Source organism: Chlamydotis macqueenii, chromosome 15, assembly GCF_036417535.1.
Source record: "Chlamydotis macqueenii isolate bChlMac1 chromosome 15, bChlMac1.mat, whole genome shotgun sequence".
Taxonomy (NCBI): Eukaryota; Metazoa; Chordata; class Aves; order Otidiformes; family Otididae; genus Chlamydotis; species Chlamydotis macqueenii.
In genome coordinates, this window is record NC_141570.1 from 13,682,667 (window position 1) to 13,697,703 (window position 15,037).

Here is a 15,037-nt window from a genome sequence, read left to right on the forward strand (position 1 = left end):
GCTGCGCGGTGATTTTCAGGCTGGCAGGTCTGAGCGGTGATGTGGCTCACGTGCACAGGGCTGGAGCAGAAACCATTTTTTGGGGTGAATGTAAATGTTAAGAAAGACAAAGAACCACTCTGGCCCAAATCAAGTCCACATGTTGGCGGCAGGGGGTTGTTTCACTGCCAGGTGTCGCACGTTTTCCAATCTGCTCAGCACAGCAGAAGCGAGGTTAATGGGGGACATCGAAGTGAAACACCCACAAGTTTTGCTCTGAAGTGATTAATTTTATTTTGGGTTTTTCCATGTCATTTTAATTTGGGGGGAATGGGCCATGGAAGAGAGGGTTTGGCCAGACTGCAGAACCTCTGAGCCTGCAGTGCTGGCAGAACGGGGCGAGCAGGGAGGTGTCACCCACCTCTCCGGCAGCGGCGGAACACCGACCCTGAGCCACGCGTGCTCAGCGGGGCCGAGCCGGTCCCGCTGCTCCCCGGCAGAGCGCATCTGCTGCCAGTTCAGCTCCTCACCGGCGAGTCGCGCATGCACGCCTTGCTTTGCGCTGATAAGGGAACCATCGTTGGCCTCCGCTCACTCGGCTTGATATCAGCATCCTTCTGCTGCTGGTGGCAGCCAGGTCGTGATTTCTAGGCTTAATTGATAATTAGTTAAATCTGTGCTTGGCACAAAGGGGAACACAGCGAGCTAGGAAGCTATGACAGGAGCGCGGCCGTGTCCGTGGTAGGAAAGAGCACCCAGCACATCTGCACCCCTCTGGACACCAGTCTGCTCTATGGCAGAGCTACTGGGCTCTCCACGCAGCCGACAAACACAGCGTGCTCGCAGGCAACAGCGCTGGGGCGCAGGCGGTGAGCGATGCGCCGGACGAGGAGCTGCTCTGCACCCTGAGGCACCTGCCCATTGAAGGGAGGCGATGATCGGGCTGGAGCGCGCCAGGAAAACGGGAGATCAGCTCGGAGCACTGCGCTCCCAGCTTCCTTATCGCAGGAGCCTCAGGAATTAACAGAAATGCCACCTACTGTATTTTATCTCTCCGCCATTGAGGCAGCTCTGACACTGGCAGCAGAACAATGCTAAATTCTGATTAGCTCCGGTTTCCCAGCAAGATGGGAGGCACAAGAGGGTGGGGAATTAATACTATTCTGCATAATTTTTAATCTAAATTCCATTTCTTCTCTTTTCTTTCTCTAGGAAGCAAACAATCTAGGGGGTTTTGCACTCAATTCCTTGCTTTCATAATCTAAATGAATTGTTTGCAAGTAGAAGCCAGCTGCAAAGCTGGCAATCTCCGATCAAACCTGCCTCTCTCCTCGTTCTAGCAATCGTTAATTTGCTCCTCAGCTCTGATTAGCTAATCCTAGCTGCCTTCTGGCAGTTCGCAGGGAAAAACAGCGTGCGAGCTGCAGCTCCCTTTGATGGAGCCGGGGCTGGCAGCGGGGTGACAGGATTGATTTCCGCAGGGTCCGCAGTGCTCCCGGTTGTCAGCTCTCCGAAGAGGAGTGGGGTGCTCTGGCAGGAAAGGCTGGCAGGGTTATTTATGGAATCCTGGCATTTTGGAAATATCAGAGGACGATTCTTTCCCCTGCTCCATGCAGGGTGTGCTAGTTTGTTACGCCGAGACTAATTAGCTGGGCTTTAAAATAGGAATCAAAGGCACTGCAGCAGCCTCTCGCTCAAAAATATCTGGGTGCTGCCCCGTTTTGATGGTGTGGCTGAGGGCCGTGGCAGAGCTGTCACCTGTTTCACACATGGGAAACTGAGGCACGGGTCTCTGCGTGTTGGTGGATGGGGGCTCACAAAGAAGGGGATGTGGTACGGGTGCCAGGCCTTGTTTTTTCACACGGCGAATTAAAGAGTTGTAGTCTCAATTCCTGCCACGAAGCTCGGAGCGTTCCTGCCTGCTCAGGAACCCGGAAGGTGCCAGGGATGTCTGAACGGGATGTCACCTCCCCAGGCTGCCGGCTGCTGGTCACCAGAGCATCACCTCCCGATGCCCAGCTCCCCGTGATCCCGTTTTCCACAGGTTGGAGGGCCCAGGTGAGTCAGACGCAGCACTGGTGGCCTGCGTGCCAAGAGGCTGGCTGGGTGCTGCCGGCCCTGCATGCCCCTTTCTCGCACGCAGCTCTGCAGGCCTTGCCTTTCAGCTGCTATCTGGCTGCGCTTTATTCCAATGCGCTCCTCTTTTCAGATCAAATTCCCCAAGCCTGGGGGAGGATCCTTTTAATTTTCATTTGTTTCAGAGCCGTACATGCCTTCCAAGCACGACAGAAATGTGCCTGGAGTGCAGGAAATGGCCTACTTAGCTACGGGAGCAGAGCAGGCTTTTCCGTCACGCCGACTCCTGGGACCTGTCCTCCCAGAGGACGGGGCAGCTGCCTGCTTCTCTCATGGGCACGTGTTTCCAGAGCTTCTCTTCAGATCTTCGGTCCCACCAGAAAGCCCAAGCAGCCTGTCCAGGCAGAAGGGTGTTGGGGAGCAGAGGTCTGGAGGGTACCTCCCAGTTGTGACACCGAATGGCTGTGCAAGGTCAGGGATGGCTTCCACTCACCCAGCTGACCGTGACAATCTCCTGTGGCTGTTTCGAGGTGTCTGAGAGAAGGGGAGAGACTGAGACAAGATTATTTCTAGCTGAGGAAGGAGAGCTTGAAGGGCCAGACCACTAACAGCTTCTGGACTTGCTGGACAGAGGTGTCACGTTCTCAGAGTTCGTGTGAGCTAACGGCTGGGGAGGAGGATTCCTACCAGGCTCTCACGGAGGAAAAGGCTGAGCACAGAGTGGGTTTGCCCCAGCAGCACCAGCCAGCTGCACGTTGCTCTGCCTTAATACTTGGAGAACACACAGGGACTGACCTTGCCACGTCTGTGATCTTTGGAACTGGGTGCATGCACGTCTAACTCGTTGCCTTAGCAGGGCAGACAGGACCGTGAGGCCTCCTGGGCTGAGAAGTCTTCCCCAAAGGAGCTGGATTTGCCCAGCAGGTCCCAGGAGGGCTGAGGACCTTCACACCAACAGCAGCTGAGTTGCCGGAGAGCTCACAGGAAGGACTCAGCCCAGGAGGAAGGAATTGCACTCTGATGAGCAGCTCTGTAAAAGGAGGAACAGGAGGCAGGGCTGTGCGCTCACAGGAGGGCGGTGAGCCGGGGCTGGGCAGAGACAGGGCTAACAGGGCTGCAGAGGCAAGGGAACGTTAGGCTGTCCAGCTTTTAACCTTATTTGATGGCTCTAGCTGGTGTACAGAACTCTCCAGGGACCCAACCTTCCCTCAGACTATTTCCATTTCATTTACTGTGGTTGTGTCTCTGGTTCAAAGAGCATAGCAGCAGCTGGAAACAGAGTCTCTCCACAATGGCTTTTGGCCCTGGGGAAGATGGAGTCCCCAAGCACCTGAAAGAAAGACAGCAGTGAACCCCTGTCCCTGTATTTCCTTTACTTCCCGAGTTTTTCCCAGCCAGAGGAACGCTCCAGACCTTGCTCCACGAACACAAGTGGATTGTCTCTGAACGCATTCCACTAGAAACCACAATTAGAGTTCAGAAAGATTTGTTCTTGGGCACTGATCCTTCCTCCAGCCACTCTCACTCACGTTACTGATGCTAACACCACACTTCAGACTTTGAATGTTTTAATGACAAACAAATATTTGCGCTCGCAGAGCTGGGAGCCCCCCGTGTGTCCACCTGCACAGATACTCGCAGTGGCATCCACCCAGGGGCTGCTGGGGGCCTTGACCACCGTGGCTAGCAATCCTGCGCTTCAATTCGGTGGATGCTCTCAGAGGTCAGGGAGTCAAAAAGGCAACAGAGCAGCTCTTCGGCCTGGGGAGAAAAGAAGGAAGGGGTTGGGGGAGAGCTGCAATTTCTGTGCATTGCAAAGAAACTTCTTTTCAGAGGTAGTTTCTCATGCGTTCTGCAGGCAGGCAGCATGGTGAGGATGTTTACCAGGCTGAGTTAATCCCAGCACAGAGATGGCTGTGAGTGTCCCACAGCAGGGAAATGTCTGCTTGCTGTAATCGCTGTTTGGCCATTCTCAGGATTCACATTCTCAGGGAACTGAACAAAATCAACGAAATGCAAAGTGCCAAGTGAGGAGTCTAACTCCCTCCTTCCCAAACCTCGCTCCCTGAAGCTCTTTGGCGAGGCTGCTTCTGAGACGGGAAGGCCAGCTTAGTGCCATGGGCTTCAGGGCCAGTCTGTAACTCCGACTGTGCTGGTGAACACCATGTTCCCCTGAAGCATTACACACGCTGTGCTGACAGTCCACCCCACACAGCCCGTGGGGCCCGCCTCTTGCCAGCACTCCCCTCTCCTCTCAGGTTTTAGGTCTCTCTTAGAGGACTCAAGCCCTCTGTGGGGTTTTACTGAGGAACGCCTTGCAGAGACCGTGCTGTCTCCCTGCTCTGACCCGCTAATGGTGGCAGGTCAATCCTGCACCATCACTGAGGGATGGCCACCCCGTCCTCCCGATCTCATCCCAGCCACCGTGCAGAGCTGCACGTGAGGAGAAACCGTTCAGCCATGGGCCATCCCAGTCCTGAGGCAGAGCACAGCACTCCCTGACAGCTCTCTTACTGCTGGGGAGGTTCCAGTTTGGGGATGGACATCTGGGACCACCTCACAGAGGTCCGCTGGAAATTCCACAGCCCCTAATGGTGGCACCAACAAAATGTGGCTCTGTCACTTCCAGATGTGAGCTGGTCTGTGTGTGCCCAAGAGCAGGCACCTGCAGGGTCACTGCCTGAGAATAAGGAACTTCCAAAGCAAGAGTTCATCTGCTCCTAAGGCAGATGTTTCAAACAGGGCAGGTGAAATGCACTACAGAAATGCTTGCTTCTGCAGGAGGAGGCAAGACAACTAGCCCAGACAGATGTCAGCACTGGAACAGTCCACGTGTGAAAAGCTGGTTTCCCATCCTATTGCCTAGTCCCAAATCACCCAGGGAGCAAGTATGAAATTCCTTCTTACTTCAATGGCTCAACTCCACCAGTAAACGCCGCAGCTCTGCTCAAACCAGGAGGATTTGAAATCCATGTTCATTTAACCCTCCTGAACTTTGCCTGATATCATGTTGTTGCTCATTAGCTTTGACCTGGAAAGCCTGGCTGACACGTCATAAACTCATTAGCAAGAGATCAGAGGATCAAACATCGTTTCCAGGGCCATCCCTGGAGGTACAGGCATTCCCTGGCGAGCTGGCTCCTCAGATCTCGCTCTGTGATTTCTAAACCTACCCTGAACTTTGGAGCAAAAGGTCCACTGGAAAATAAACAATACTTGCTGCTGCGCTTCTTGTCATCCACAATGCGAAGCGCCGCACCCACCGCTGTCCACTGAACTCCGACCTGCTGTGAGTAGCCCCTGCTACCATCTGCACTAGAGGGATTTGATTCAGCAGCCCGGCTGCCAGAAGCAGGGAGATGGGCTGAGCATATTTGCTTTTTCTCTTTTCTATCACAAAAAGTACTATAAACCTCTTTTTGATAGGCTGATTCCCCATAGCAGTGAAGCAGAAGGATTCTGTGTCAGCCAGAGATGTGCAACGGCCCTTTCGAAGCGAATCAGAAGACAGCGCGGACTTGCTGCCCTGTCACATTACTTGGCAACAGCCTGGCACGCTGGCAGCAGCGAGCGCTGTGCTGTGACAGCCTTGCAGCTATCGCAGAACCGCACAGGCAGAGCTTCCCCGGCACTGCAGCGCGTGCAATCCCAGCTACGCCCGGGGAGAATTTCAGTGCGCTGTAGGGAAAGCTGCTGAAAACAGCAGCTGTGTGACTTCTGGGAAGTTTGCATTAAAAGCAGGAACAGAGACTTCAAAGAGGGCTCTGTGCCTTTTAGGGCTCAGTCCTTAAGAACACTGGTACTGGAGGCAGCAGCTCTGAGGTGTTACAGGAGGTTACAAACACATCCCTCTCCTGCTGGGTTTTCTTGGGACGCAAACAGGATCCAGAGGAGAGGCTTGTCCACTTGCTACCATTTCTCATTCTCTCCAATTTTTTTACACCTCCTGGTCCTAACTCTTCAGGCACTGCCTCCTCTATCCAAATTATCCAAATCTCTCATTTGTTTTGTACTGAACTTTGATGATTACAGCCAGAGTTTTAAAGGTATTTATGCAGTTTATTCCCATTAGCTGCCCACATGTCTGGAGCTTAGTGTTTCCTTTTTTGGGATGAACTACCAAGAAAATATTCAGCTAACTCATCTCTGCAATGGCTAATGGCTTATATCTTCTCTTCCACTTGGATTTGGGCTTCTGAAACATAACTTCCTGAACACAGGACATGTGCCAGCTTGGGAATGTTCATCCAGGGCTGGATGAACATTTCCTGTCGCTTATTTTGACAAGTATCACAGATATCTTACTAAGTGTTCATTCCTCATAAAAGTAACTGACGTCTATGGAAAATACTGAATCTTTACGAAAGTCTCCGGATATTTTCATCCAAAATAGTGCCATCGCTGTGACGTGGAAGATAGTTTGACAGGGTTTCGGTCCCACCTTCCACCATGTGCTAGGCTCTCAGTGTAAGCCAAGGCTTGGGCTGTCACGAGGCACCACCTCCGTCTCATCCCAATTTAAACTTTCTTCCAAAACGCAACCAATTTTGACAAGTTTTGTTCATCACAGGGGGACAAAGGACACATATCTGTACCATAAACTTCTCTACTTGCCTGTTTCTCATTTTTGGGATAAAGGAGATGCTGCGCAGTGTCCAGGACTGACTGCTTCTGCCAACAGACACTGGGGATAAAGAGAAACGGAAGCCAATGTTACTTTGCCATCTAAGCTGTCAGACAGTGCCGATGACCTAGCTTTGAGGAGGACTATGCTCTGTGCCAGCAGCTCCGGCCATGTGCATCTGTTACTGAACTTCTTTACATACGTAAATCCTGGGTTTTACAAAGCTTTGTATAAATGGATTTGGATTCTTAAAATATAAGCCTCCAAACAAACAGTAATGACCTGTTGCGTAATGGGGTCTCTGGGGCAGTGGGAAACGCACACAAATGTAGAGAGTCAGCACTGTGCAAATGTCTTTTTCTCAGCAAAGACAACCTGTGTGTTTAACGCAAAACTCAGGACTCTCAGCAGCCAGGTGTGCTTCACTGCTCCTTGTTTTGCTCTGGTCCACACCTCAAGCCACACGTGAATCGACCACGAGACACATTCAAGAGAAATTCAAAGGCAAGATACAAATTTCACAATTGCCTTTTACACAAACTCTATGCTCAGAGCCTTCGGCTTGAAAACTGTCCAGAGGGTTTGGAAACCACTCCCTGCCCCCATATCTGGGTACTGTGCTTGGCAACAGTTTTCCCTTCAGTGCTTTTCAACAGCTCCAAGATTTTACATCTCGTGTTCATTTTTTTTTTTATTTTTACACCTCCTTTCCTTCCAAAACTCCCAGAGATGAGCTTCCCATAGGGATAACATCACTCCCCACTAACAGCAATTAACACTTGGTAAGAATGTTTCAGAGAGAATAACATCCAGCTATGTTCCTTAACACTTGCCTTTTGTTCTGATTGCAGCACATTGTCTAAAACCAATAAGGGGTAAGGCCTAGTCTACACCCCAGTTTTCTTCCGATGCAGCTGGTTTTTGGGGTGCTGTGTCAAACACTGCTTACCGAGTCCTGTATGACTTTAACTAGGTGAGCTCCTAAAGACCATGCACAACATAGTCAGGCCCTAACAACCTTACAGGCATCTGAAAGTGCCTTTTAAATGCTCAAAAACCACAGAGGAGTAATCACTATGAAATCAGTATCAGCTATTAAGGCAGATAAATCTAGTTTGTCATGCATAAAAAGCAGAGCATGCCTTTCTTCCAGGAGTTGCTTTGAACCTACTTGTAAATTCTTCCCTCTGCCACCCTACAGCTGGGAAATCTGGCTGTAAAAACAAGTTATGACAGGGGAAATTCAAAAGCTTTGTATTGGAGATCCAGGCAATCGGATGCTGACAGAACAAAAAAGGTAAATCTCACATTATTTTTCCTTGTGGACTGTGTCACTTTCTTCTCTGGATCCCCCCACGGTCCCCACTGCTCCCAGGCTGTGCTTCAGCTTCCCCTCACCTCTCCCAAGCACTTCGTTCTGCCCTAGGAGTTGCCCTTGGCACCCTCCCAGATTCCTACTCCAGCTCCACTCACAGGCTGCTTTTGCACCCCCACATGCATAAATTTTGTCCCCTTCTCTGTTCCTCCTGCCGTTTGGTGCAGAAGTAACACCTTCATAGATGTCCAGAGGACAGAGCGGGCGCTGCCGCTGCTGAACAATAATCACTCCGCAGCTACGAGGGTCTGTGTCTGTCTGTAAAGCAACCGCTCTGCGCAGCACAGCCTCCAGCAACTGAATCTCTCTCCTTAGCGTGCCACTGCTGGCGCTGGCTTAGGAAAGCTTTAACAGGCTCTGAACCGCGAGCAGTCACGCTGGCAGAGCCTGCATTGTTCCCCCCAGCACCCGATTCCTCCTCCTTATCGCAGCGCATCTCTGACATCATATCCCAGCCTTCCATGCAGACGGCAACGTCTCTCCCTGTGGCACAGAGGCTCAGTTGCGAATCGGCTCCCAGGGCTGTAAAACAATCTCTTACACCGCGGTGCTCCAGCAATGCAGCTGAAACGCAGGCCAGAACCTGCGCAGGCACCAGAATCTGGGCCCTGGCAATAAGAGTGACATAAATACACAGGGATTTACCCAGTACAAGAAAGGTCACGCGGCTCCTGCTTATGGAGTCAGAAGTGTAATTAAATATTTTGAAATGTTTATAAACCAGGCAACGAAGATGTCTTAGCATGAAGCATCCTTACGAGACGCTATTTAAGTCAGGCTGCGTTTTCAAAGATACTTGCAAAGTTGATTTTAAACAGCTCGGTGGCTTATGAGACAATTAGCCCGTGAATCTACCGTTGGCTAAAGCTGATCTACTCAAGGATCACTGCCTCCTCTCCTCCCCATCCTAGGGCACACCTTGCTGCCTCTCCCTTCCACAAGCCTCATTGATCATGACAGAGAATATTTTTTTTTTTTCCTACAGCTGGTTTTAAACGGTGCATGGTCACTACTAGTTCTGGCGCGGCGGTAGGAGGCAGAGCGGACCCTGCCATCTGGGAGTGCCTCCTAACGCCATAATTTACGCACGCGTATTTCGTCGTTCTCAAGGAAGTTTATGCTTTGTACAGACAGCCATACTGGCACAGACCAGGATGCGGGATGAGACACACAGCTGGGACTGGCAGAGTCCACACCTATTCCTCCCCGCTTCCTTCTCAGCCCCTTGGCTTACATTGAATGGCAGTGAGAAGGCACTCTGAGGTTTGCTCTGGGGGTGCTGCCTTGAGATTGGTAATCTTAGAACCTTCTTCTTGCAAACTAGGGAAAGAGTAGAAAGGTCTGGAGTAGCTTGCTCTTTGCTTCCCCTTGGTGCTGTATCTTTCTGGGTGAAAGGTTTGGGACGTGATCCCAAGGGTGTGATTTTAAATGAATGGGCGCTATGTCCACACTTTGTCATTAGCTTGTAAATATTTTTGAAAAGTTACCGACAAAATTTGTTCCAACTACTCTTCCCAGGTGTGGCCTTGTGACTGAGCACCATAACACTTCATCAATGCATGAGAAATCCAAGGTGCCTACCACCTTGCATGTTCAGATTTCATCCCCTTGATGCCTGTAATCTCCAGCATCCTTGAATTCCTTATTCCTGTCTCACTGACAGTGTTATCTGGAAGACCTCCAGATGGTACAGCCAAAGTCACAGCAGCCTTATCGGTGCGGCTGCTGGACTGCTCTATACCGAACGTGTCAGAAAAAGAGACTCTCTTGGCTTCCTTTCCCAGAGGAAATCACGTGCAGGAACCACAGGTTCCATTGCCAAATACCAGTCCCTGTGCAAGGGAACCTTCCCTCTGGGGGACAGTGGGTTAATTGGCCTGATAATCATTCTATTTCACTAACCAGTCCCTGTAGAGGGGTTCTGTTTATTTTGCCAAGCTTTTTAATCCTCTACCCAGCATTTCTGGTGATTTATTTAAGAGGCTGATTTTTCATTTTGCTCTCTGGCATTTATTTTAAGTATTTTTTTTTTCATAGTAAACAGAGAATCTGCTAAGATATCTCTCCTAGGAATTTTATTGATTCAGCAGGTCTATTCCCAATATGAGCCCTTATTTCAGAGAATCCCTCGTATTAGTGGAACCATACCGCCAAGCCTCGCAGACACTCCAAGTCCTTAAACACCACAACTCAATATTTAAGGTCCTGAATACCGGACACACGACTTTGCATCGGGAAACACTCTGAGGTACGAACCCATTAACAATTATTAGGAATAATGGGGTGCCTCTGAGTGGCACCTAACCTCATGGGAGGCTGAGCTGGAAGTGAATTAAAGAAGAAAGTCTGCTGTCCTCCTTCAGCTCACAAGCTCTCTAGCAGGGAGGTTGAGTCAGTGCTGTTACAGCGATACCGCCCTCACTTACCTGTCCAGCAGGGAGTCGAAGCAAAGGACCGCTTTGTCCCGCTGCGCCGCTAGCATCAGGCACAAACCGTCCATTAAGAGGGAGCACTACAAGAGAGGAAAGAACAGAGCTTTGGTGTTGCTATCCACTTAAATAAGTGTGTAAGCCTCCCTGATGAACCGCTGGCAGCACAGATAACTGCTTGTGTGCTGTGTGAGGGGCTGAAAGTCACAAAGCAACAGACTCTTTCAAATTGAAAGAGTATCACGTCTGAACTGCTAGTTATCCTGCTCCTGTGGCATACTATTATTCCTGTTCCCTTCCCTCTGAGTGAAAATAAGCAGGTTACTTAGGTGTGTTATTCAGTCACTGAGTCTGCTGGAAGTAGGAACACGGAGATAACTGCAAATGTTGAGATACTGTAGCAGAAACGCTTATTATTTGAAGGAGCCCATCTCCCTCTGGCAAGGGGAAGTACATGCTGTAACGTTCACCTTTGGCTCAGCAGTGCCAGACTCTTCTGGAAACAGGCCAGCTCTGCCCAGAGTAATTCATCTCTGACAGGAGGAAGCGTTGCCACCACCAGGAGAGCAGCGCTGCTGCCATGGCTCTCCTTCCCACACGCTGATTGGCTTTGTCCTTCCTAGAGAGCTGCGCGCATTCCCGTGCGCAGAGGGATGGCATCCTCAGGGGAACCGCAGGAGAAGAAAGTAGTGCTTCGACTAATTGGATGCTAGATGCAATTGCTATTCTACACAGATATACTTCAAAGGGATGCTGTCATTTAAAAAAATCGCAACTTGGAAAGATCGTACCTGTTCTTATTACAGATAACACCCAGGACTCTTAGAACTGAAAGGCTGGAAGCCCAAATGTTTGTCTGTATTTTTTCAGAGCGACTGCTGTGTGTCTCTGACAGCCCTTTGTTAATTGCTACTTCCAGTACAAGCAGCTTCCCCCCTTGTTTATGCTGTGCTCCTGACAGCACTTTCTTGCACATTCTGCTTTTCTGCTCTGCCCTGTAAGGTTCCTGAAATGGTGGGCTTCTCCTACGCCAAGTGCAAAGAGAAAACCAGTTTGGGCCAGACACTCTGCTGTGTATCTGCTCACCTAGAAGCGTGTCTCATGCTTAAGCCCGGTGAGCACTTGCTCAAACCCCATGCTGGACTGTGGCTTGAACCGTCAGCACCAACTAAATGAGAAGCAAAATGGAATCCTTGCCCAGGACTCCAGGGCACAGTCCAAAAAGCAGAAGGGTTATTTAGCATTGTAGAAGAGGATTAATGGGGCGCGATTAGAGAGAGGGAAATAGAAATGGTATTCATCTGAAAAAACACGACAGGATACAGCAGCAGAACATACATAACAGCAGCAACTGTGCACTGAGAGGTGAATGGAATAAAATGCTTAACAAGGACGCGTCACTCACGTTAAGGATACGTTCACACACGCTGATGTCAAGGTCAGGCTGTCATTGAGCTAGCGGGCACACAGGAGCACAAGGTAGGGACCAGCTAGCAAGGCACGCTGTCACGTTACTTACCAGTGGTGTTAGAGCTCAGACACAGCGCTGTGCTCATACTGCTACCAAAGCAAGTTTGCTCACAGCTAGCCTGGATAGCTTAGCACAGCACAGCATTAAATGGCTCTTTTGTGCAAAGGAAGCAAAGCACAATTCCAGCTGTTTCGTACCTTTGCTGCGACACTGCACTTCGCTCTGCTTAGCGTCTCAGAGATGCAGTGAGCCTGCGGAGCGTCCAGGACAGTGAGGCGTACTCCAGTCACCGTGAAATCTTTGCCAATAAGCTGATCAAGCAGTTCGACGTAAGGTGGGTGCTCGGAACCCCGAAGGATTATCGCAGGCAGTATGAGGCAAGTGGTTTGGCAGAGGTTACCAGGCAATGGCTGATCTGATGGGAAAAGATCAAAACACAATAAATGCTTATTTTTTTATCTACCCTCCTCAACTGCTAGTCCTCTAAGCAATTCTTCCCTGCCATGGACAAGTAACTGGAAGATCAGAGGCACTCAGGCATTGCTGTACCATTTGGGATGTTCACGGACATGACCGCTCATCCTGAACCGTCAAACTGCTGTATGCCCATGCGTACGTATCTGGAGATCACAAGACAGCAGTACTGACCCCATTTCAGGAGTCAGGCAAGGACAGCTGCTGGTTTGCGACAGGAGATACTGTTCTATTTCATTTCTTCCAAGCAAAGAAATCTGTTAATCCACCTGCTTTTACAATCCAAAATGTAATTCTGATCAGCATAAGACTTACTGTATTTCATATTTTCCTCATGATAAATCTGCCTGTCCATTAGGCAGCAGCTCTGGGATAATTACTTGCTGGAAGGAGTGGTTTCTGTGGGTGCTAGAGCTACCTCTAGTGTTCAAGATGCATCCACAGCGTGAGTGATGTGTCTGGCTGGCTGGAGGCGCTTACTGTATTGTGCCTGACAGTTCAGAGATCACGTGTACTTGCTTTTCCAGGGCAGTAACTCTTTGAAATACATTTTCTGAGACACAAACACATCAGGGCTGTACACTGCTTTCCTTTTAACTCTGCTTAGACATCTTCAAAGCAAAGAGATCCTTATGCAGCAGGAAATTAAGGGCACATATTTTGAGATTTGCTCCCAACACTGGGCTGTACGAAGCTTGCATATACTTGTGCTCTCTCCACAGCAAACTATTTATTTTATTTTATGAAATACCTTCTGAAAATCAAGAAGCGCTTCAGTCACAGCAGACCCGTGCTACAGGCCTGGTCCTTCTCCCCATAGTGCAGTAAGTTGTTAGGGGAAATACCCCACTATCCTGCCTGTCAGCAACAGTAACACGGGGTATTTTGGACCGGGAACACCCGCAAGTCTCCTGTCACTGCAGCTCTGTGCTCTGAACACAGCTTAAGCTGACGTACCCCACAGGAAACACACAATGGGATCACATCTCTGCAGCTACCTAGATGTGAAGGCCAGACAGCCACGTGCAGAACAGCCTGGTCATCTCAAAAAGCTGCTGTTATGTACATAAAACTGCCAATCTCTTCTTTCAGGACTCAGACGTCTTGGGAATGTCAGTAACGTTGTGAGATTGGCCTCACCCCTCACCGCAGGCATCAGCTGAATCTTAAACCTTCATGCAATCGCTCTCTAACGTATTCGTGTGCAATGTAACAAAAGGAGTTTGCCTGAGGATTTGTTGTTTTTGTAATGACCATAAGGCTTGTGTAGAGCACAGCCCAAAGCCAACGTAAGATGCTGTCTCAGGCACCTGCTGGTATGAGGTCAATGCCCAAAAGTCCTCTATCAGTAAGGGCTTAAGCTAGGATGTGATGGTCTGTAGTTCTGTGGCATTTTTATCATACTCTTCTGCCAGTACACAACAATCCTGTGGTTTTACTGCTGGGATTAACAACTGTGGCAATCAGGTGTAGCATCAAAACTCAAGCTACAGAATGAGAACGAACCAGTTCCAAACAAGTCTGCTCCTCAGTGAACGCCACAGGGATGCTTCACCTGGTCACCGCAGGTTTATAAAGGCCTGGGATCAATCCACAACTTGCCAACGTGGAAGCATCCCCAAGTGTTAGTGACATCTCCTGACATGACCAGTGCTGCATCGCAGTCTGTGTTGTATACACTCCTATCAAGTCAAATCAAGAGAAAAGGTCCAGAGAAACCGTAGGCATCTGAGGGAACCGACCGGCTTGCTGAAGCTTCAACTTCAAATCAAAGTCAGACCAGCGATAACTGGAAGTCATTTTGAGCTGGCAGCCATTCAGCAGCTAGTGGGAACTGAACGAGATCTCAGTCCAGTCCCTGAGAATTGCATGTCCACACTGCCAACAGCACTCCCTGTAGAAATTGTTATTTATCTACTCACAGAACACAACGGCTCACAACCACCTGTCCCTACCGTGCCTCAGCCTCTCCTGCACCACCGCAGCCAAGCTGGTGTTGAACACTGTCAAAGTTCAGAGAACCGTGCACCGTTGCTTACGCTAGCTGTGTTGACAGCACTTGTAGTTCTGCGGTGACAAGGTCGGTGCTCCTGAACAGCCCTGTATTTAAATGCACAAAAGCACTGGCAGTGGAAAGGCCTGGCAGGTAAACAGTTAAACAGCTGGACTCCACTGGAGTTCATCTCTGGAGCTCAGAGGTGTCCCTCCCTTCTGAAAGGACATCAATAACAAATCTTGCTGCCACCAGATAGTTTGTCTTGCTGTCCAATTAATCAATAACAGTCTCAATCTGTAACAAGAGTTACACATTTCCTTACCGGGACCCCACGGCTGCTCAGAGCCCAGTAAATTGAGCTGTTTTCCCATTACGCGTTTTATGATCTTGCGCTGCTTGTTGATTTCCAAACTGACGATGGGGTCACGCTTCAGGTTATAGATCTGCAGGAGGGAAGGGAGTGAGAGAGAGGAAAGTCACATGAACACCATTCCCTAATCAGGAAGGCTAACACTTCTGAAGTATTGATCCAGGCAAGCTGTGAAGCTTTTGTTGGTGGTGTGTGCTTCTGTAATTGCCAGCCTAGAAAACACCCGCTTGTCTAGAGATACAA

General features: G+C 49.8%; 1 protein-coding gene across 1 annotated transcript in view; it reads right to left on the reverse strand.

Moving 5' to 3' along the window:
* Positions 1–3,606: 3,606 nt before the first annotated feature.
* The window catches only part of DNAAF8 (dynein axonemal assembly factor 8), an 81,981-nt gene continuing 70,550 nt past the window's right edge, over positions 3,607–15,037 (reverse strand). Inside the window, 5 exon segments of the mRNA XM_086759340.1 lie at positions 3,607–3,816; positions 6,670–6,739; positions 10,481–10,566; positions 12,152–12,369; positions 14,747–14,867. Of these exon segments, the coding sequence (XP_086615466.1) occupies positions 3,739–3,816; positions 6,670–6,739; positions 10,481–10,566; positions 12,152–12,369; positions 14,747–14,867 (573 nt within the window). The 3' untranslated portion in view covers positions 3,607–3,738.